This window comes from Phycodurus eques, chromosome 17 (assembly GCF_024500275.1).
Source record: "Phycodurus eques isolate BA_2022a chromosome 17, UOR_Pequ_1.1, whole genome shotgun sequence".
Classification (NCBI taxonomy): domain Eukaryota; kingdom Metazoa; phylum Chordata; class Actinopteri; order Syngnathiformes; family Syngnathidae; genus Phycodurus; species Phycodurus eques.
This window is the reverse complement of record NC_084541.1, coordinates 2,115,091-2,137,438: the sequence shown is the minus strand read 5'-3', so window position 1 is coordinate 2,137,438 and position 22,348 is coordinate 2,115,091. Positions and strand designations below refer to the sequence as shown.

Here is a 22,348-nt window from a genome sequence, read left to right as displayed (position 1 = left end):
GAAAGCAGCGGGAAACTTGTCACTGAGGAAAGAATTTTTGCTCGTCCCTCTCTGCTCGTGATTGGCACTATTGGTAGTTAAATTGATATAAATGACTAAATATCAAAATGACTCATCAAAATCACTTAATTATAAACCATATATGCTAATTGTTTGGAAAAAACACGCCAAATTTACATTTCGGGTTCTGGTTATTATAGACACAGATTAAATAGTCAATATTAATATTTTAATACACATCACAATAACAGTGTTAAATTTCCCAAATGTATTTATAAGTGTGAGTGTGTGTGTGTGTGTGTGCGTGTGTGTGTGTGTGTGTGTTTCCTATGACTTTTGAGTACTTTTTCGATTCATTCTCATCCACAGCACAGCATCTCTTACATCGACAGTTGTTGGGAGCTAATCGTCGATTGGCCTCCTTAATTGGCACTGATTGGTGAGTTGTGTCGCGGACCATGTCTACCAATCAGGGAGGAGCACTCTCCGATCCCTAAAGGAATGTTGGAATATCACCTGTGACATCAGAATGATCAGTCAACAATTTCCTGGTGTAGCAAGTCCATAGACTTATATTTTAATCATTTTTTTTTTTTTTTGAGAATTGGATTTAATGAAGCGGCACGGTGGGCGACTGGTTAGAGCGTCAGCCTCACAGTTCTGGGGACTCTGGTTCAATCCCAGGCCCCGCCTGTATGGAGTTTGCATGTTCTCCTCGTGCCTGCGTGGGTTTTCTCCAGGCACTCCGGTTTCCTCCCACATCCCAAAAAACATGCGTGGTAGGGTAATTGACAACTCTAAATTGCCCGTAGGTGAGAATGTGAGTGCGAATGGCTGTTCGTTTATGTGTGCCCTGCGATTGGCTGGCGACCAGTTCAGGGTGTACCCCGCCTCCTGCCCGATGATGGCTGGGATGGGCTCCAGCACGCCCGCGACCCGCGTGAGGAGAAGCGGCTCAGAAAATGGATGGATGGATGGATGGATGTATATATGTGCCACTGCCCGAAAGCTTCACCTCCTCTTTGATGTCGCTATCCAATAGAAATTGAACATTGTGTGTGAATATGTTTCCTATGACTTTTGAGTACTTTTTCTCTTAATTCTCACCCACAGCACAGCATCTCTTTCATCTACAAAGAGTTGTTGGGAGCTAATCGTCGATTGGCCTACTTAATTGGCATTAATTGGTGAGTTGTGTCGCAGCCCAAGTCCACCAATCAGGGAGGAGCACTCCCCAATCCCGAAAGGAATGTTGGAATTTCACCTGTGCCATCAGAATGATTAGTCAACAATTTCCTGGTGTAGCAAGAGTCCATAGACTTATATTTGAATCTTTTTTTTTTTAATAATTGGATTAAATGATCAATATAAATTTTCTTTACCGCCTGTGAGTTGTTGCCCATTCCAGCTGACTTTGGGTGAAAGGTGAACGACTGTACACTTTAGTCTCATATCAATACACATATTTTAATACACAACACAATAACACTGTTAAATTTGCCAAATGTATTTATAAGTGTGTGTGTGTGTGTGTGTGTGTGTGTGTGTGTGTGTGTGTGTGTGCGTGTGTGCGTGTGTTTCCTATGACTTTTGAGGACTTTTTCTATTAATTCTCATATCACAGCATAGCATCTCTTTCATCTACAAAGAGTTGTTGGGAGCTAATCGTCGATTGGCCTCCTTAATTGGGACTGATTGGTGAGTTGTGTCGCGGACCAAGTCCACCAATCTGGGAGGAGTATTCGAGCAGTTGGGTCGTCTCAGCAAGCAACCAGCGCACATAAATTGACACGCACGCTTCGTCTTTTACCGTCTTTCTGCATTGTCCTCTTGAGCACCTCAATAAGACAAGATGGTTCTATTCGAGGCAGCGGCTGGAAGCACTTTCGGTAGGTGAAATTTATTGTGAAATTTAATTCATTGTGAAATTTAACGAAATGTACCTGCTGTTCAAATGTTGCTGCAGACACAGGCAGCGTTGATAGAATGGGATAAAAATGTATTGTCCGACTCCGCATTACACACGGTGACCGCCCGAAATGAAACGTTCATGAAATTAATAAGTTCCTGTTGATAGAACACAAATAATAAGACATTTGTTGGTCGTCCTTGTTCTGGGGTTCTGTGTGATGCTACCAATGCTAATGATAGCCCTGACGCTACACGCTACAAGCTAACACAAGTTGGGTTGAGGTATTATAATCGTTCTTGTTTCAAATTATGCCAAGTAATTTGCTGCTGTACATTATTTTATTCATTGTGTTTATCCACTTTGCGAGTAATTGACTGTTTTACATACAAAATGACTCTGAAAGCAACTTATATGTCGAGTGATATTTATACAGTACATTCAGGCATGTTGTTAGCATAGTAGCATAACTGCTCAAGTCATTTTTAACTTACTGTCACAATATCAACAAGAAATACTTACGTGCTTGCTAAAAATTATTTTTTTTTCCTCTCTCAGTGTTTGTGTAGGTTGACATCGAGGCAATGGACTCTTCTTGTTTGTCGAATTCTTTGTGCTTTCCACTTGTTATCCGAACACGTTCAAAAATGACTTAGGCAATTATGCTAGTAGGCTAACAATATTGTACTTCCATGTGGTCATTTTGTCGTGTATTGGACTGCTTTCAAATATGATGAGAGGCTCTGCCTGACTATTAATAAGAGACTTTAGACTCATATCAAAACCTGATCATCATTTTTAACCAGATAAACTGCTATTTACCTCAACTTTCCTTGGCTTTAAGTGCTCGTCATGCTCGCACATGAGGTGTTGAAACATGAAAAGTCACCATTTACAGCATTATGAGTCATTTTGTATATTGTATCTATTTCCAGTGCACGTTACTGGAACAATGACCTTACGTTTATGAGGCAAGCCGAGGTAAAAGAAAGCCATGTAAGTTGTGATGTTGATTGTGTGATTCACTTTCATGGCAAAGTATTTCACTGTAATTTGTGGGTGAATGGTTGCATGCCAGCTTGTACACTAACATTGTAAATGTGCTTTGAGTGTTTAGAGGTTAGTGCTTCATCATAAGTGTGTAACAATGATTGCTCTTACAGTTTTTTCAAATGGAGATTATGATTTGAGAAAAACTAAAAAAATTTTAACCGTCCTTCATCATTGTGTTGTGTTACAGTGGTTGCGTTTTAACCTGCATGTCGTGACTTGGAGCCCCAGCTTGCTCGAGGCCCTTTTACAGTATTCTCGAGTACTCATCAGCGTTATTAACTTTCCTTTCACGGCAAAACACGTCACTATCATTCGTCATTGTGAGGACGGGTGAATGAGAGATTGTACACTAACATTGTAAACGTGCTTTGGGTATGTTGAAGGTCGTGGCACTGCATAAGTGAATTCCAGAAGCGTGTAGCTGAGAAGACACAGTTCAGTTTTGAATGGCAAGATCAATGGATGGATAGATAGTGTATTCATCCAATGAAGGAAATGTTAATGTAAACTAAAGTGGCTTTGTATTTGTTTCCATAGAAGAGTTGGAGCAAAAGTATGAGACGTTGTCCCTGATCCAGAAAGGTGGCAATGGAGCAGTCTATGGTGGGATCCGGAAAGCGGATGGCTTGGTGGTGAGTGTTTTGCGTCTATTCTCACGTTGTGAAGTAACGTGACACATCCAATAGCCTGCACGGGTCATCGTCACAGCGCCACTAACCAAATGTTTACGATTTGTGTCCAACAGGTGGCGATCAAACGCATACCGAAGAAGCACGTGCGGATCTGTCGGTTAATGAACGCGTATCTGGTCCCACTGGAAGTTGTGCTTATGCAGCAAGTTGCCGGACAGCACGGAATCATTTCTCTGCTAGACTGGTACAGTCTGGAGCAAGAGATTGTTCTGGTGATGGAGAGGCCAGTGCCCTGCATGGACCTCTGTGATTACATCTGTGGAAAGGGCCAAATGGAGGAAGCAGAGGCAAAGGTACTGATGCTGGGTGGAGCAGGATTGTGCACACAGGGTGTTGAAATGCGAGACATATGTACATTTTTTTTTACAATTTGTTGTCATAACATATTAGTGACATGCGTTTGAGAAAATATTGCAAGGAGCATCTAAGACTTTTCAATATACGAGGGGCAGTCAAAAATAAATGGCCCCGACTGAATTGAAGCTGCCAATAATTGTCCTCAACGTGGGTGTTCAGAATCAAAGGTGAAGAACAACTTTTGGACTGTTCTGTAGCCTCTTGCAGGGTCCCCGTTCACATTTTGCAACCTTTTGGAAATGTTTAGCGGCGGTCCACAGCGCTTTGCTTCCAACGGGCATCAAACAATGACGCCATGTCCAAAATGGCCACAGGAAAAGAACAGGCTTAAACAAAAGTATTTTTTTTGATTTTTGTATCTTCAAACAAGTATTTCAACTCCAAACAGTGACGATTTCAGAAGAAGAAAAAGGTCCTTTTCCGTAATATGCCCCCTTTCACGTTTGGTCCCTGACCTCATCTGTTTGTCTCCATCTCAGAACATCTTGAAGCAGCTGGTTGACGCAGCAGCCGCAATGGACGCTGCAAACATTTTCCACCGAGACATAAAGCTTGAAAATGTCCTCGTCGACAGCAGCGGCCAGGTCCCTCGCGTCTGGATCATCGACCTCGGAAACGGCTGCTTTGGGACCACTTCGGTGCACACGCATTTCTTCGGTACGGTGTTCGCCTCCTGCTCTTCATTCACGTCCGCTGTCGTTCTCAGGCTGAGTCTCATCATGTATTTCTCTCTGTATGTCTTGTAGGAACCGCCGAGTTGGCTCCGCCAGAGGTGGCTGCATGCGGCGAGTATAAGGCCAACCCCACCACAGTTTGGCAGCTCGGGACCCTGCTGTATGAAATTCTGCATTGCGCTGCATTCCAACCGGAGGAGTTCTTCCCGGAGAGGCAAATTGACGCGAGGCTCTCTCATAGTAAGTTGAAGGATCCAGTCGGTACTGGCCGCGACACTGTCGGCAGCGTTTCACTCCACGTTGTAGTTTGTAGAGCACTGAAGTTGCCATCTGAAACTTTTCCTTCCGTCTGTCCTCGCAGCCTGCCAAGATGTCCTGAGCGCATGCCTGACGAGAGACCCGGACGCCCGTGCCACTCTGTCTCAGCTTCAACGGCACCCCTGGTTCCACTGAGGCTGCACGGAAGATCAACCTTTTTTATTCCTGAAATTGTCATTTCAACTGTATATATTCCTGTATAAAGAGATCAAACAGTGACGAGATGCTTCCATTTTTCAATCACGCCGTGTTTATATGTATATTTCTGGATTATATTATGGTTGCTTTACATTTAGACCTTTTAGCTTTACGGTCATTCAAAAGACTTTTCGATTTCTGTGTATATTTGTGCCACTGCCCGATACCTTCACCTCCACTTTGATGTCGCTACACGCGTGTGTGCGTGTGTTGTGTGTGTGCGTGTTTGGGGAGCAGATAGCCACTCAAAACAAAGTGTATAATTTTTTATATGAAGATTCTACATTCATGATTCATTATAGAGATGTTTCGGATATTCGATAGGTAAGCACCAAAAACAACATATGTATTTTTCCAATGTTTGCACAAGTGTTTCAAACGTCATCACTCTATTTTATGCTTTTACTGTAATGGGAAATATTGAAGGTTATATGGAAATAAACATTTATATTCATCAGGTTAAAACTAACATGTCGGCATGGTTTCTGGTTAGCGTGTCTGCCTCTCAGTTCTGAGGACGGGGGTTCAATCCCCGGCCCCGCCTGTGTGGAGTTTGCATGTTCTCCCCGTGCCGGCGTGGCTTTTCTCCGGGCACTCCGGTTTCCTCCCACATCCCAAAATCATGCATGCTCGGTTAATGGACAGCTCTAAATTGCCCGTAGGTGTGAATGTGAGTGCGAATGGCTGTTCATTTATGTGTGCCCTGCGATTTACTGGCGACCAGTTCAGGGTGGACACCGCCTCCTGCCCGATGATGGCTGGGATAGGCTCTAGCACGCCCGCGACCCGCGTGAGGAGAAGCGGCTCCGAAAATGGATGGATGGATGGATGTATATATGTGCCACTGCCCGATAGCTTCACCTCCTCTTTGATGTCGCTATCCAATAGAAATTGAACATTGTGTGTGAATATGTTTCCTATGACTTTTGAGTACTTTTTCTCTTAATTCTCACCCACAAGCACAGCATCTCTTTCATCTACAAAGAGTAGTTGGGAGCTAATCGTCGATTGGCCTCCTTTATTGGCATTAATTGGTGAGTTCTGTCGCGGACCAAGTCTACCAATCAGGGAGGAGCACTCCCCTATCCCTAAAGGAATGTTGGAATTTCACCTGTGACATCAGAATGATCAGTCAACAATTTCCTGGTGTAGCAAGAGTCCATAGACTTATATTTGAATCTTTTTTTTCAATAATTGGATTAAATGATCAATATAAATTTTTGATACCGCCTGTGAGTTGTTGCCCATTCCAGCTGACGTTGGGTGAAAGGTGAACTACTGTACACTTTAGACTCATATCAATACACATAGTCTCATCCACAGCGTAGCATCTCTTTCATCTACAAAGAGTTGTTGGGAGCTAATCGTCGATTGGCCTCCTTAATTGGCATTAATTGGTGAGTTGTGTCGCGGCCCAAGTCCACCAATCAGGGAGGAGCACTCCCCGATCCCTAAAGGAATGTTGGAATTTCACCTGTGACATCAGAATGATCAGTCAACAATTTCCTGGTGTAGCAAGAGTCCATAGACTTATATTTGAATCTTTTTTTTTTTAATAATTGGATTAAATTATCAATATACATTTTCTATACCGCCTGTGAGTTGTTGCCCATTCCAGCTGACTTTGGATGAAAGGTGAACTACTGTACACTTTAGAATCATATCAATACACATATTTTAATACACATAACAATAGCAGTGTTAAATTTCCCAAATGTATTTATAAGTGTGTGTGTGTGTGTGTGTGGTGTGTGTTTCCTATGACTTTTGAGTACTTTTTCGATTAATTCTCATATCGCAGCATAGCATCTCTTTCATCTACAAAGAGTTGTTGGGAGCTAATCGTCGATTGGCCTCCTTAATTGGGACTGATTGGTGAGTTGTGTCGCGGACCAATTCCACCAATCTGGGAGGAGTATTCGAGCAGTTGGGTCGTCTCAGCAAGCAACCAGCGCACATAAATTGACACGCACGCTTCGTCTTTTACCGTCTTTCTGCATTGTCCTCTTGAGCACCTCAATAAGACAAGATGGTTCTATTCGAGGCAGCGGCTGGAAGCACTTTCGGTAGGTGAAATTTATTGTGAAATTTAATTCATTGTGAAATTTAACGAAATGTACCTGCTGTTCAAATGTTGCTGCAGACACAGGCAGCGTTGATAGAATGGGATAAAAATGTATTGTCCGACTCCGCATTACACACGGTGACCGCCCGAAATGAAACGTTCATGAAATTAATAAGTTCCTGTTTATAGAACACAAATAATAAGACATTTGTTGGTCGTCCTTGTTCTGGGGTTCTGTGTGATGCTACCAATGCTAATGATAGCCCTGACGCTACACGCTACAAGCTAACACAAGTTGGGTTGAGGTATTATAATCGTTCTTGTTTCAAATTATGCCAAGTAATTTGCTGCTGTACATTATTTTATTCATTGTGTTTTCCACTTTGCGAGTAATTGACTGTTTTACATACAAAATGACTCTGAAAGCAACTTATATGTCGAGTGATATTTATACAGTACATTCAGGCATGTTGTTAGCATAGTAGCATAACTGCTCAAGTCATTTTTAACTTACTGTCACAATATCAACAAGAAATACTTACGTGCTTGCTAAAAATTATTTTTTTTTCTCTCTCAGTGTTTGTGTAGGTTGACATCGAGGCAATGGACTCTTCTTGTTTGTCGAATTCTTTGTGCTTTCCACTTGTTATCCGAACACGTTCAAAAATGACTTAGGCAATTATGCTAGTAGGCTAACAATATTGTACTTCCATGTGGTCATTTTGTCGTGTATTGGACTGCTTTCAAATATGATGAGAGGCTCTGCCTGACTATTAATAAGAGACTTTAGACTCATATCAAAACCTGATCATCATTTTTAACCAGATAAACTGCTATTTACCTCAACTTTCCTTGGCTTTAAGTGCTCGTCATGCTCGCACATGAGGTGTTGAAACATGAAAAGTCACCATTTACAGCATTATGAGTCATTTTGTATATTGTATCTATTTCCAGTGCACGTTACTGGAACAATGACCTTACGTTTATGAGGCAAGCCGAGGTAAAAGAAAGCCATGTAAGTTGTGATGTTGATTGTGTGATTCACTTTCATGGCAAAGTATTTCACTGTAATTTGTGGGTGAATGGTTGCATGCCAGCTTGTACACTAACATTGTAAATGTGCTTTGAGTGTTTAGAGGTTAGTGCTTCATCATAAGTGTGTAACAATGATTGCTCTTACAGTTTTTTCAAATGGAGATTATGATTTGAGAAAAACTAAAAAAATTTTAACCGTCCTTCATCATTGTGTTGTGTTACAGTGGTTGCGTTTTAACCTGCATGTCGTGACTTGGAGCCCCAGCTTGCTCGAGGCCCTTTTACAGTATTCTCGAGTACTCATCAGCGTTATTAACTTTCCTTTCACGGCAAAACACGTCACTATCATTCGTCATTGTGAGGACGGGTGAATGAGAGATTGTACACTAACATTGTAAACGTGCTTTGGGTATGTTGAAGGTCGTGGCACTGCATAAGTGAATTCCAGAAGCGTGTAGCTGAGAAGACACAGTTCAGTTTTGAATGGCAAGATCAATGGATGGATAGATAGTGTATTCATCCAATGAAGGAAATGTTAATGTAAACTAAAGTGGCTTTGTATTTGTTTCCATAGAAGAGTTGGAGCAAAAGTATGAGACGTTGTCCCTGATCCAGAAAGGTGGCAATGGAGCAGTCTATGGTGGGATCCGGAAAGCGGATGGCTTGGTGGTGAGTGTTTTGCGTCTATTCTCACGTTGTGAAGTAACGTGACACATCCAATAGCCTGCACGGGTCATCGTCACAGCGCCACTAACCAAATGTTTACGATTTGTGTCCAACAGGTGGCGATCAAACGCATACCGAAGAAGCACGTGCGGATCTGTCGGTTAATGAACGCGTATCTGGTCCCACTGGAAGTTGTGCTTATGCAGCAAGTTGCCGGACAGCACGGAATCATTTCTCTGCTAGACTGGTACAGTCTGGAGCAAGAGATTGTTCTGGTGATGGAGAGGCCAGTGCCCTGCATGGACCTCTGTGATTACATCTGTGGAAAGGGCCAAATGGAGGAAGCAGAGGCAAAGGTACTGATGCTGGGTGGAGCAGGATTGTGCACACAGGGTGTTGAAATGCGAGACATATGTACATTTTTTTTTACAATTTGTTGTCATAACATATTAGTGACATACGTTTGAGAAAATATTGCAAGGACCAAGGAGCATCTAAGACTTTTCAATATACGAGGGGCAGTCAAAAATAAATGGCCCCGACTGAATTGAAGCTGCCAATAATTGTCCTCAACTGTGGGTGTTCAGAATCAAAGGTGAAGAACAACTTTTGGACTGTTCTGTAGCCTCTTGCAGGGTCCCCGTTCACATTTTGCAACCTTTTGGAAATGTTTAGCGGCGGTCCACAGCGCTTTGCTTCCAACGGGCATCAAACAATGACGCCATGTCCAAAATGGCCACAGGAAAAGAACAGGCTTAAACAAAAGTATTTTTTTTGATTTTTGTATCTTCAAACAAGTATTTCAACTCCAAACAGTGACGATTTCAGAAGAAGAAAAAGGTCCTTTTCCGTAATATGCCCCCTTTCACGTTTGGTCCCTGACCTCATCTGTTTGTCTCCATCTCAGAACATCTTGAAGCAGCTGGTTGACGCAGCAGCCGCAATGGACGCTGCAAACATTTTCCACCGAGACATAAAGCTTGAAAATGTCCTCGTCGACAGCAGCGGCCAGGTCCCTCGCGTCTGGATCATCGACCTCGGAAACGGCTGCTTTGGGACCACTTCGGTGCACACGCATTTCTTCGGTACGGTGTTCGCCTCCTGCTCTTCATTCACGTCCGCTGTCGTTCTCAGGCTGAGTCTCATCATGTATTTCTCTCTGTATGTCTTGTAGGAACCGCCGAGTTGGCTCCGCCAGAGGTGGCTGCATGCGGCGAGTATAAGGCCAACCCCACCACAGTTTGGCAGCTCGGGACCCTGCTGTATGAAATTCTGCATTGCGCTGCATTCCAACCGGAGGAGTTCTTCCCGGAGAGGCAAATTGACGCGAGGCTCTCTCATAGTAAGTTGAAGGATCCAGTCGGTACTGGCCGCGACACTGTCGGCAGCGTTTCACTCCACGTTGTAGTTTGTAGAGCACTGAAGTTGCCATCTGAAACTTTTCCTTCCGTCTGTCCTCGCAGCCTGCCAAGATGTCCTGAGCGCATGCCTGACGAGAGACCCGGACGCCCGTGCCACTCTGTCTCAGCTTCAACGGCACCCCTGGTTCCACTGAGGCTGCACGGAAGATCAACCTTTTTTATTCCTGAAATTGTCATTTCAACTGTATATATTCCTGTATAAAGAGATCAAACAGTGACGAGATGCTTCCATTTTTCAATCACGCCGTGTTTATATGTATATTTCTGGATTATATTATGGTTGCTTTACATTTAGACCTTTTAGCTTTACGGTCATTCAAAAGACTTTTCGATTTCTGTGTATATTTGTGCCACTGCCCGATACCTTCACCTCCACTTTGATGTCGCTACACGCGTGTGTGCGTGTGTTGTGTGTGTGTGCGTGTTTGGGGAGCAGATAGCCACTCAAAACAAAGTGTATAATTTTTTATATGAAGATTCTACATTCATGATTCATTATAGAGATGTTTCGGATATTCGATAGGTAAGCACCAAAAACAACATATGTATTTTTCCAATGTTTGCACAAGTGTTTCAAACGTCATCACTCTATTTTATGCTTTTACTGTAATGGGAAATATTGAAGGTTATATGGAAATAAACATTTATATTCATCAGGTTAAAACTAACATGTCGGCATGGTTTCTGGTTAGCGTGTCTGCCTCTCAGTTCTGAGGACGGGGGTTCAATCCCCGGCCCCGCCTGTGTGGAGTTTGCATGTTCTCCCCGTGCCGGCGTGGCTTTTCTCCGGGCACTCCGGTTTCCTCCCACATCCCAAAATCATGCATGCTCGGTTAATGGACAGCTCTAAATTGCCCGTAGGTGTGAATGTGAGTGCGAATGGCTGTTCATTTATGTGTGCCCTGCGATTTACTGGCGACCAGTTCAGGGTGGACACCGCCTCCTGCCCGATGATGGCTGGGATAGGCTCTAGCACGCCCGCGACCCGCGTGAGGAGAAGCGGCTCCGAAAATGGATGGATGGATGGATGGATGGATGTATATATGTGCCACTGCCCGATAGCTTCACCTCCTCTTTGATGTCGCTATCCAATAGAAATTGAACATTGTGTGTGAATATGTTTCCTATGACTTTTGAGTACTTTTTCTCTTAATTCTCACCCACAAGCACAGCATCTCTTTCATCTACAAAGAGTAGTTGGGAGCTAATCGTCGATTGGCCTCCTTTATTGGCATTAATTGGTGAGTTCTGTCGCGGACCAAGTCTACCAATCAGGGAGGAGCACTCCCCTATCCCTAAAGGAATGTTGGAATTTCACCTGTGACATCAGAATGATCAGTCAACAATTTCCTGGTGTAGCAAGAGTCCATAGACTTATATTTGAATCTTTTTTTTCAATAATTGGATTAAATGATCAATATAAATTTTTGATACCGCCTGTGAGTTGTTGCCCATTCCAGCTGACGTTGGGTGAAAGGTGAACTACTGTACACTTTAGACTCATCCATCCATCCATTTTCTGAGCCGCTTCTCCTCACTAGGGTCGAGGGCGTGCTGGAGCCTATCCCAGCTGTCATCAGGCAGGAGGCGGGGTACACCGTGATTTGGTTGCCAGCCAATCACAGGGCACATACAAACAAACAACCATTTGCACTCACATTCACACCTACGGGCAATTTAGAGTCACCAATTAATACATGTTTTTGGGATGTGGGAGGAAACCGGAGTGCCCGGAGAAAACCCACGCAGGCACGGGGAGAACATGCAAACTCCACACAGGCGGGACCAGGGATTGAACCCGGGTCCTCAGAACTGTGAGGCTGACGCTCTAACCAGTCGGCCACCGTGCCGCTAGAGTCATAACAATACACATATTCTCATCCACAGCATAGCATCTATTTCATCTACAAAGAGTAGTTGGGAGCTAATTGTCGATTGGCCTCCTTAATTGGCATTAATTGGTGAGTTGTGTCGCGGACCAAGTCTACCAATCAGGGAGGAGCACTCCCCTATCCCTCAAGGAATGTTGGAATTTCACCTGTGACATCAGAATGATCAGTCAACAATTTCCTGGTGTTGCAAGAGTCCATAGACTTATATTTGAAGGTGAACTACTGTACACTTTAGACTCATATCAATACACATAGTCTCATCCACAGCGTAGCATCTCTTTCATCTACAAAGAGTTGTTGGGAGCTAATCGTCGATTGGCCTCCTTAATTGGCATTAATTGGTGAGTTGTGTCGCGGCCCAAGTCCACCAATCAGGGAGGAGCACTCCCCGATCCCTAAAGGAATGTTGGAATTTCACCTGTGACATCAGAATGATCAGTCAACAATTTCCTGGTGTAGCAAGAGTCCATAGACTTATATTTGAATCTTTTTTTTTTTAATAATTGGATTAAATTATCAATATACATTTTCTATACCGCCTGTGAGTTGTTGCCCATTCCAGCTGACTTTGGATGAAAGGTGAACTACTGTACACTTTAGAATCATATCAATACACATATTTTAATACACATAACAATAGCAGTGTTAAATTTCCCAAATGTATTTATAAGTGTGTGTGTGTGTGTGTGTGGTGTGTGTTTCCTATGACTTTTGAGTACTTTTTCGATTAATTCTCATATCGCAGCATAGCATCTCTTTCATCTACAAAGAGTTGTTGGGAGCTAATCGTCGATTGGCCTCCTTAATTGGGACTGATTGGTGAGTTGTGTCGCGGACCAATTCCACCAATCTGGGAGGAGTATTCGAGCAGTTGGGTCGTCTCAGCAAGCAACCAGCGCACATAAATTGACACGCACGCTTCGTCTTTTACCGTCTTTCTGCATTGTCCTCTTGAGCACCTCAATAAGACAAGATGGTTCTATTCGAGGCAGCGGCTGGAAGCACTTTCGGTAGGTGAAATTTATTGTGAAATTTAATTCATTGTGAAATTTAACGAAATGTACCTGCTGTTCAAATGTTGCTGCAGACACAGGCAGCGTTGATAGAATGGGATAAAAATGTATTGTCCGACTCCGCATTACACACGGTGACCGCCCGAAATGAAACGTTCATGAAATTAATAAGTTCCTGTTTATAGAACACAAATAATAAGACATTTGTTGGTCGTCCTTGTTCTGGGGTTCTGTGTGATGCTACCAATGCTAATGATAGCCCTGACGCTACACGCTACAAGCTAACACAAGTTGGGTTGAGGTATTATAATCGTTCTTGTTTCAAATTATGCCAAGTAATTTGCTGCTGTACATTATTTTATTCATTGTGTTTTCCACTTTGCGAGTAATTGACTGTTTTACATACAAAATGACTCTGAAAGCAACTTATATGTCGAGTGATATTTATACAGTACATTCAGGCATGTTGTTAGCATAGTAGCATAACTGCTCAAGTCATTTTTAACTTACTGTCACAATATCAACAAGAAATACTTACGTGCTTGCTAAAAATTATTTTTTTTTCTCTCTCAGTGTTTGTGTAGGTTGACATCGAGGCAATGGACTCTTCTTGTTTGTCGAATTCTTTGTGCTTTCCACTTGTTATCCGAACACGTTCAAAAATGACTTAGGCAATTATGCTAGTAGGCTAACAATATTGTACTTCCATGTGGTCATTTTGTCGTGTATTGGACTGCTTTCAAATATGATGAGAGGCTCTGCCTGACTATTAATAAGAGACTTTAGACTCATATCAAAACCTGATCATCATTTTTAACCAGATAAACTGCTATTTACCTCAACTTTCCTTGGCTTTAAGTGCTCGTCATGCTCGCACATGAGGTGTTGAAACATGAAAAGTCACCATTTACAGCATTATGAGTCATTTTGTATATTGTATCTATTTCCAGTGCACGTTACTGGAACAATGACCTTACGTTTATGAGGCAAGCCGAGGTAAAAGAAAGCCATGTAAGTTGTGATGTTGATTGTGTGATTCACTTTCATGGCAAAGTATTTCACTGTAATTTGTGGGTGAATGGTTGCATGCCAGCTTGTACACTAACATTGTAAATGTGCTTTGAGTGTTTAGAGGTTAGTGCTTCATCATAAGTGTGTAACAATGATTGCTCTTACAGTTTTTTCAAATGGAGATTATGATTTGAGAAAAACTAAAAAATTTTAACCGTCCTTCATCATTGTGTTGTGTTACAGTGGTTGCGTTTTAACCTGCATGTCGTGACTTGGAGCCCCAGCTTGCTCGAGGCCCTTTTACAGTATTCTCGAGTACTCATCAGCGTTATTAACTTTCCTTTCACGGCAAAACACGTCACTATCATTCGTCATTGTGAGGACGGGTGAATGAGAGATTGTACACTAACATTGTAAACGTGCTTTGGGTATGTTGAAGGTCGTGGCACTGCATAAGTGAATTCCAGAAGCGTGTAGCTGAGAAGACACAGTTCAGTTTTGAATGGCAAGATCAATGGATGGATAGATAGTGTATTCATCCAATGAAGGAAATGTTAATGTAAACTAAAGTGGCTTTGTATTTGTTTCCATAGAAGAGTTGGAGCAAAAGTATGAGACGTTGTCCCTGATCCAGAAAGGTGGCAATGGAGCAGTCTATGGTGGGATCCGGAAAGCGGATGGCTTGGTGGTGAGTGTTTTGCGTCTATTCTCACGTTGTGAAGTAACGTGACACATCCAATAGCCTGCACGGGTCATCGTCACAGCGCCACTAACCAAATGTTTACGATTTGTGTCCAACAGGTGGCGATCAAACGCATACCGAAGAAGCACGTGCGGATCTGTCGGTTAATGAACGCGTATCTGGTCCCACTGGAAGTTGTGCTTATGCAGCAAGTTGCCGGACAGCACGGAATCATTTCTCTGCTAGACTGGTACAGTCTGGAGCAAGAGATTGTTCTGGTGATGGAGAGGCCAGTGCCCTGCATGGACCTCTGTGATTACATCTGTGGAAAGGGCCAAATGGAGGAAGCAGAGGCAAAGGTACTGATGCTGGGTGGAGCAGGATTGTGCACACAGGGTGTTGAAATGCGAGACATATGTACATTTTTTTTTACAATTTGTTGTCATAACATATTAGTGACATACGTTTGAGAAAATATTGCAAGGACCAAGGAGCATCTAAGACTTTTCAATATACGAGGGGCAGTCAAAAATAAATGGCCCCGACTGAATTGAAGCTGCCAATAATTGTCCTCAACGTGGGTGTTCAGAATCAAAGGTGAAGAACAACTTTTGGACTGTTCTGTAGCCTCTTGCAGGGTCCCCGTTCACATTTTGCAACCTTTTGGAAATGTTTAGCGGCGGTCCACAGCGCTTTGCTTCCAACGGGCATCAAACAATGACGCCATGTCCAAAATGGCCACAGGAAAAGAACAGGCTTAAACAAAAGTGTTTTTTTTTATTTTTGTATCTTCAAACAAGTATTTCAACTCCAAACAGTGACGATTTCAGAAGAAGAAAAAGGTCCTTTTCCGTAATATGCCCCCTTTCACGTTTGGTCCCTGACCTCATCTGTTTGTCTCCATCTCAGAACATCTTGAAGCAGCTGGTTGACGCAGCAGCCGCAATGGACGCTGCAAACATTTTCCACCGAGACATAAAGCTTGAAAATGTCCTCGTCGACAGCAGCGGCCAGGTCCCTCGCGTCTGGATCATCGACCTCGGAAACGGCTGCTTTGGGACCACTTCGGTGCACACGCATTTCTTCGGTACGGTGTTCGCCTCCTGCTCTTCATTCACGTCCGCTGTCGTTCTCAGGCTGAGTCTCATCATGTATTTCTCTCTGTATGTCTTGTAGGAACCGCCGAGTTGGCTCCGCCAGAGGTGGCTGCATGCGGCGAGTATAAGGCCAACCCCACCACAGTTTGGCAGCTCGGGACCCTGCTGTATGAAATTCTGCATTGCGCTGCATTCCAACCGGAGGAGTTCTTCCCGGAGAGGCAAATTGACGCGAGGCTCTCTCATAGTAAGTTGAAGGATCCAGTCGGTACTGGCCGCGACACTGTCGGCAGCGTTTCACTCCACGTTGTAGTTTGTAGAGCACTGAAGTTGCCATCTGAAACTTTTCCTTCCGTCTGTCCTCGCAGCCTGCCAAGATGTCCTGAGCGCATGCCTGACGAGAGACCCGGACGCCCGTGCCACTCTGTCTCAGCTTCAACGGCACCCCTGGTTCCACTGAGGCTGCACGGAAGATCAACCTTTTTTATTCCTGAAATTGTCATTTCAACTGTATATATTCCTGTATAAAGAGATCAAACAGTGACGAGATGCTTCCATTTTTCAATCACACTCCACATTCCAAAGACTTTTTAGAATGGTACACAATTCCAATTACAATTAAAACGAGCATAAAATTACCTGCAATCATAGTTCAAAACAAACTTTTGGCAATGTAGAAATTATACATTCAAATAAACAATAGCAACAACTGAGCACTATCTAGCATGAACTGTACATATTGTGTGTTAAACATGGAAAAAAATATTACCTCTTTAAAAAAAAAAAATAGTGTTGCACAAAATAAAAATAGTATACTAGGGGTGGAAACAGTATAGCACGTATAAAGTAACATTTTTTACAATAAGCTCATTGTCTTTGTTTCCTCTTTACTCCATTTAAAATCCCTAAGGGGAATGTTCAAATTTCCCCTGTGACATCAGAATAATAAATGAACAATTTCCTGGTGTAGCATGAGTCCATAGGATTGTATTTGAGCATTTTTTTTGTTTGTTTGTTTTTTAGTAATTGCATGAAATGATCAATACCCATTTTCTGGTTGCCAGTGAATCCAACATATATTTACATGAGAACCTATTTAAAAAATTGGCGGTGGCCATTGGCGTTTCCACCCTTCAGTCTCAGGTGGCCGTGGCCACCCCTGGCCTGCCCATGGCTCCGCCCCCAACTGATCGGCGCAGGGCAGCGCATGAATTTGTTAAGTGGTTTGATGTTTTAAAGAGTCCTATCAGGAGGGACATTAATCGTACTGGCCTAAATCCATGACTTTTCCTAAAATATCTGTGATTACATTCACTGCCATTAACAGCCATATACGTCAAGTGAATGACTAACTCAGGGATGCGCTCATGCAGGAACAAGCAATTTGATTGGAGCTGGATCTGTACTAGTTTCGCCCACTGAGTTTGGCGGGCCAGAATGACAAATGCAATTATTAGTACCAAAATTAAATTCATATTGAAATAAATGAATGAATTTAGAAAATACATTTGTTTGTCCATTGGTGGAACATTTTGGTCAGTAATCTTGTGGATTTGGAGCCGGATGAAAAGCAGAGCTCATATGCAAATTTTGAAACTTTACTGTAGTCATTGCGGGGCAGTAGCTGTCAGATGTGCATAGGAGAAAGAATTGTGGGCTCAAAAGTTTGCCCTGAGGAAGGAACTCCTGCTTGGGGAGTCAAGGATGTTTAGATGGTAGAGGCCATTTTGGCTTTGATTTGGCGGTTATTAAGAAAACTTGAAATGATGTATTGGGTCGGTTTTGGAAATTTGAGTTCATTATGCCATACTTCTTCAAATGCTTTTTCGAATACTGGCAGTGTTATTTCTTTTTCATTGACGTTTCTGTGAATGCCTTCTGACAATCTGAGGATGTTGTCTGCGGTGGCTCTCCCTTTCCTGAAACCAATTTGGTGTATCCCTCGGTGGTCTGTTGCTTCTATGCGGTTTGGTGAGGGGTGCAGCGAGTATTCTTTTCAATATTTTTCCTATGTGGCTGAGAAGGCTTATGGGGTGGTAACTTGTGGCACGGTGCGGGTCTTTTCTCGGTTTATGGATCGGTCTAACAACTGCGACCTTCCACGGTGAGGAGAAATGACCAGGGAGGCAGGTTTTGAAGAGCTGTCCAAGGTGCTGGAGGTAAGTTGCTGGTGACAGTGATGGGGTCGTGTGACTGGATTTTCATTTTGAAGGCAGCATATGAGGCGGCACGGTGGACGACTGGTGAGTCACAGTTCTGAGGAAGTCCACGTGACGTCCGCCGTGGACTTAGTCACGAATCAGTGAGCTGTACAAATCGAAATGAACGCCTTCTGGGCATCCGTTCTTCCTCATCAGCCTTACCCCGTTCAGAATCACAGCAAACTAACTCAATCAAATCAACCAAAAGGTGCGGCATTGTACGAATCAAAGTATTTCAATACGTCTTCGGTACGTAACCAACAATGCGCAACGAATAGTGCAGATAGCATCTTCGTGCACTAGCGACCTTCAGCCTGGCATTATAATGCAGAAGCCATTTGAGCTCATTAGGTGTAAACCCCACAGATGCCTCGAAAGGCCCAAGTGGCAATGACACACACACACACACACACACACACACACACACATTTATATACTCAGTAAGTGTGAAGGATGATTACAATCCATAATTGCTTCTTAAATCAATCAAATTCATGAAAACGATCTCTCGATTGTAAATGTGTTGTAACCACGACATGAATGGGGCTCGGAGTGCAGCTTTGGAAGCCATCTGTTTGTCTGATGATGTGCAAAACAGGCACGCTTTATTTCAAGGACTGGATTTGGGCCAGGGACCGCAGGCCGCGTAATCAATGAGAAACCCGCCGATGGATTTGAGAACCGAGAACATCAACTTGATCCGGCGGACGCCAGTTCGAACGGCGATTATTCAGCTTCGCCAAACTTCACAGTTTCGGAAACGTGAAGATGAAAGTGGCAATTCCAAAAAAAAAAAAAAAAAAAACACTGGAGAGTAACAGCACGGCACAACACAGGCACGTTTCCCTCGTGGTGTTCACGTCGGATTGCCTTAGGTTACCTCGGGGTGGAATCAATTACACAAGTTTTTTAAAAGAGCGTCTTTAGTCTTCACAGGAACGCGTGAAGCCAGCGAGTTCCCACGATATCTCCTTATTTCTATTGATGTTGTGCATCAGACTTGCTCTTTATTCACAAACATTTCAACACTTACCGCCAGAGAAAAATATGTGAGTATTTGTGATGTTATTTCCAAACTTCAGTTGGCTCATCCCTTGTCTGCTTTGCCTTCTGACTAATGTATTCCGGGCGCAAAAGCATGTGTTGCTTTCAGAGACGCTCTCTCGAAAACTTCTCCGGGTCGCCTGTTTGTGTTTGCTTTTGGGAAGAGGAGAGCGGAAGGAACCAGAATATCCTAGATTCGGTCTTGGCTCACTTTTGAAGTCCTTACTTTGTTTTTCAGAAACAGTGGCAAAAGTGGCAAATAAGAAACCATGGGCACGTGGGCAAAGGAGAACCTCTCACCTTTTGACAAAGAGTCTGACTAAGGTGTGACTCTCACAATTTATTTTCACTATTACCCATGACAGTCAACTTGTACTGTCGCTAAATGGGCCCACGAGTGGAGCGGCTGTCGGCCACAGCTCACACCTATCCACTCGCGCGCAGATTCACCATAGCGTGAGCCAACTTCCGGGCTGCCAACGTCACATCCCACCCCGCCAGGCCCACCTCCAAAAGACACACATCGCACACACAGATACTAGAATATACACACTATTTTCCACATATTTTATGCTCGGAATGTGTGTACTTAAATACATTTACAATGTGTTTAAAAAGTGTGTAAAGGGGGGGAATGTATAATTTACAAGTCACTAATGATGTTGAGACGTGCTGGAAAAACATCAAGTAGTGGTCAAGCGACGGTGCGAGTGTGTCACATGCAAGGATGTTATTGCAGCAAATTAACAATAATTCATCAAATGTCAGCTCGCCCAAACACACGGCGGCCTGTACCTTTCTTTCTTTTTTTTTTTATTAGCACCTCACTGTGACATGAGAATGGAAAGAGTGCTCGCGCTGTATTTAGGTCAAAGTAAGGGCCTTCGCATAAAAGAAGTAGTGTATCAACTTCTTTAAGTTGATACACTACTGTGTGTGTTTTCAGATTAGACAATAGATATATATCATATATTTTAGAGCACCACAATCTTGGTCTGGAAAATTCAGCCTCATGGAGTTCCAAAACCCGCAAGAGAAATGTATGTTTGATCTTCCAAGAGCAGCTTAAGCCAACAACGTGATACCGACTCTTGTATTCCCTGCCAGGCAATTTAAAAGTGGGCCGTTTTACCTGCTGAAACGTGGGAGAGCTTTTTGGTGATTTTACTCTTTGGTTAATTGGCAGCACGGCCACACTCCCACAGAGTCGAGGACGGTCCGCGGGGACGAATCCGACGCATTGCACATTTCTTCATCTCGAGTAATTAAGTAGCTCTTTACAAGGGGGGGGGGGGGGGGGGGGGGGGGGAATAAACAAATAAATAAATACGGCACTGACAAGCTGCCAATTAATTTTCTATCACCATCATCCTTTTCTGCATACCCTGAGGGAGATTCAAAAGTTTCAGAGGGTGTTGGGAAAGCTTTAATCGTGTCCTTTTGTTCTTGGTAACACGCTGAAAAATGCAACCATGCCTGTGAAGGGGCTCCTGCTCCATTTAATCAATTCCCACCGCTTCTTCCAGCACAAGTAATGATGGGGAGATCTAAGAAAAATAGCATCTAGTACATCTTGTCTCTTCTTGTTTTGAGGTAGACAATTATTCTCATCCAAAGCAGATAGAGAAGAATACCAAATTTGCAAAGGACAATATTTCACGCTGGGGTAGTTGTTAAGCGCGTCTGCCTCAAAGTCAAGAGGTTCATGGCTCGGGACTTTACTACGTGGACTTTCAATATGAACAGCATTCACCCCTTCCTCACTCAAACAAAGCCAGACTGATTCAGTGATTCAACTGTGGATCAATTAACATTGGAATTAAGCTGGTTCTTAGAAAAGACACAAGAGACCTTTTTTGAAAGTGTCTTCATAAAAAGTCAAGTACCCGCAAAGCTCGGCCTCAGCATGAATGCATTTCACACTTGAAAAGCCACCGGGGACCCACGAGGAGAGAACACTCTGCTAACCCTGAAGACTCATTTTAGAAGTATAGAATACATATCTGTAAGTTGCACGTAAACACAAGTTGGTATGTGTTAGTATATGTGCATGTGCCGTGAATTAAAAACAACAACAACCACAAAAAAGGAAAGCGAGACAGAAGCGGTTTTTGGCCCAGCTAAGTGCATTAAGAACACAATTTAAGTGCTTTGCAACAGCAGTCTTGAGGGAGATATTCTAAGAGGCAAGGGCATTGTTGGGGAGTGTGTTCCACGAGATTGCTGTTTACACATTCTCGGCTACACCGCAAATAAAGGGAAAGAGATTAAAAGGACGCTCTGCCCTCCGTTGCAACAAATCGCATCTTGAGAGACGCAAAGATCCCCTTGTCTGACCTTCAAGCAATCGTCAACAGGATTTGGTTTTCAACTTAATTAGGTTCTAATTTGTATTATGTTCATCACCTATTTAATATACTGGCACAGAAGTTGAAGTTGTACTGTGGGAGCTTTATAGCCTGATGGTAAGTCTAACCAAAATTTAAAAAAAAAAAAAAGAAAAAAAGAAAACGGGTGACACTATCGCCAACCCATGTAGCACGGTACTAAAGACATACTTGTAGCAACAACAACAACAACAATAAACCCCTTCTAGGCCATCAATATAAAACAATCGAATGAAAAACAGCAAGTACAGCGACGACGGAGGGTGACTTCCTGTGCCGCCTGATGACGTATTCTTCCGCTGCCAAAAGTAGTTCGTTGCACGCCGTCGGTAAGCTCGAAATGTCGTGCGTAAGGACTGTCGTAAACTAAGCACCAACTGCATTTTCGCTTTCGGCTGTTTGACTCTCAAACCAGAATGTGGCAGTTCTAATGCCAAACACAAACCAGTTTAGATGCCAAAATATATGTAGTAAGAGAATTAAATGAAGTGTGTTCCCTTGGTTCCTGCATACAAGCCTTACACAGAAAGTCTCACACAAGATTTAAAAACAAAACAAAACGGTGTTTTGGCAAAGTGTTTCGTTATACAAGTTGAAAATGTAGCAAGTACTGTCAAATAATAGCTAATGTTC

General features: G+C 43.1%; 1 protein-coding gene across 1 annotated transcript; it reads left to right on the top strand.

Annotated features, from left to right (window-relative positions):
* The first annotated feature begins 13,253 nt into the window (after positions 1–13,253).
* On the top strand, positions 13,254–16,543 carry LOC133416348 (serine/threonine-protein kinase pim-3-like). The gene is made up of 6 exons (XM_061703197.1): positions 13,254–13,290; positions 14,898–14,992; positions 15,106–15,345; positions 15,896–16,073; positions 16,163–16,330; positions 16,452–16,543. The coding sequence occupies exons 1-6, from the start codon at positions 13,254–13,256 to the stop codon at positions 16,541–16,543; spliced, it is 810 nt and encodes a 269-aa protein (XP_061559181.1).
* The last annotated feature ends 5,805 nt before the right edge of the window (positions 16,544–22,348 follow it).

Coding starts and splice junctions, on each gene's coding strand:
- LOC133416348 (XM_061703197.1), top strand. CDS start 13,254: ATGGTTCTATTCGAGGCAGCGGCTGGAAGCACTTTCG. Junction 13,291..14,897: donor AGCGGCTGGAAGCACTTTCG/GTAGGTGAAATT, acceptor TTGTTTCCATAG/AAGAGTTGGAGCAAAAGTAT. Junction 14,993..15,105: donor GGAAAGCGGATGGCTTGGTG/GTGAGTGTTTTG, acceptor TGTGTCCAACAG/GTGGCGATCAAACGCATACC.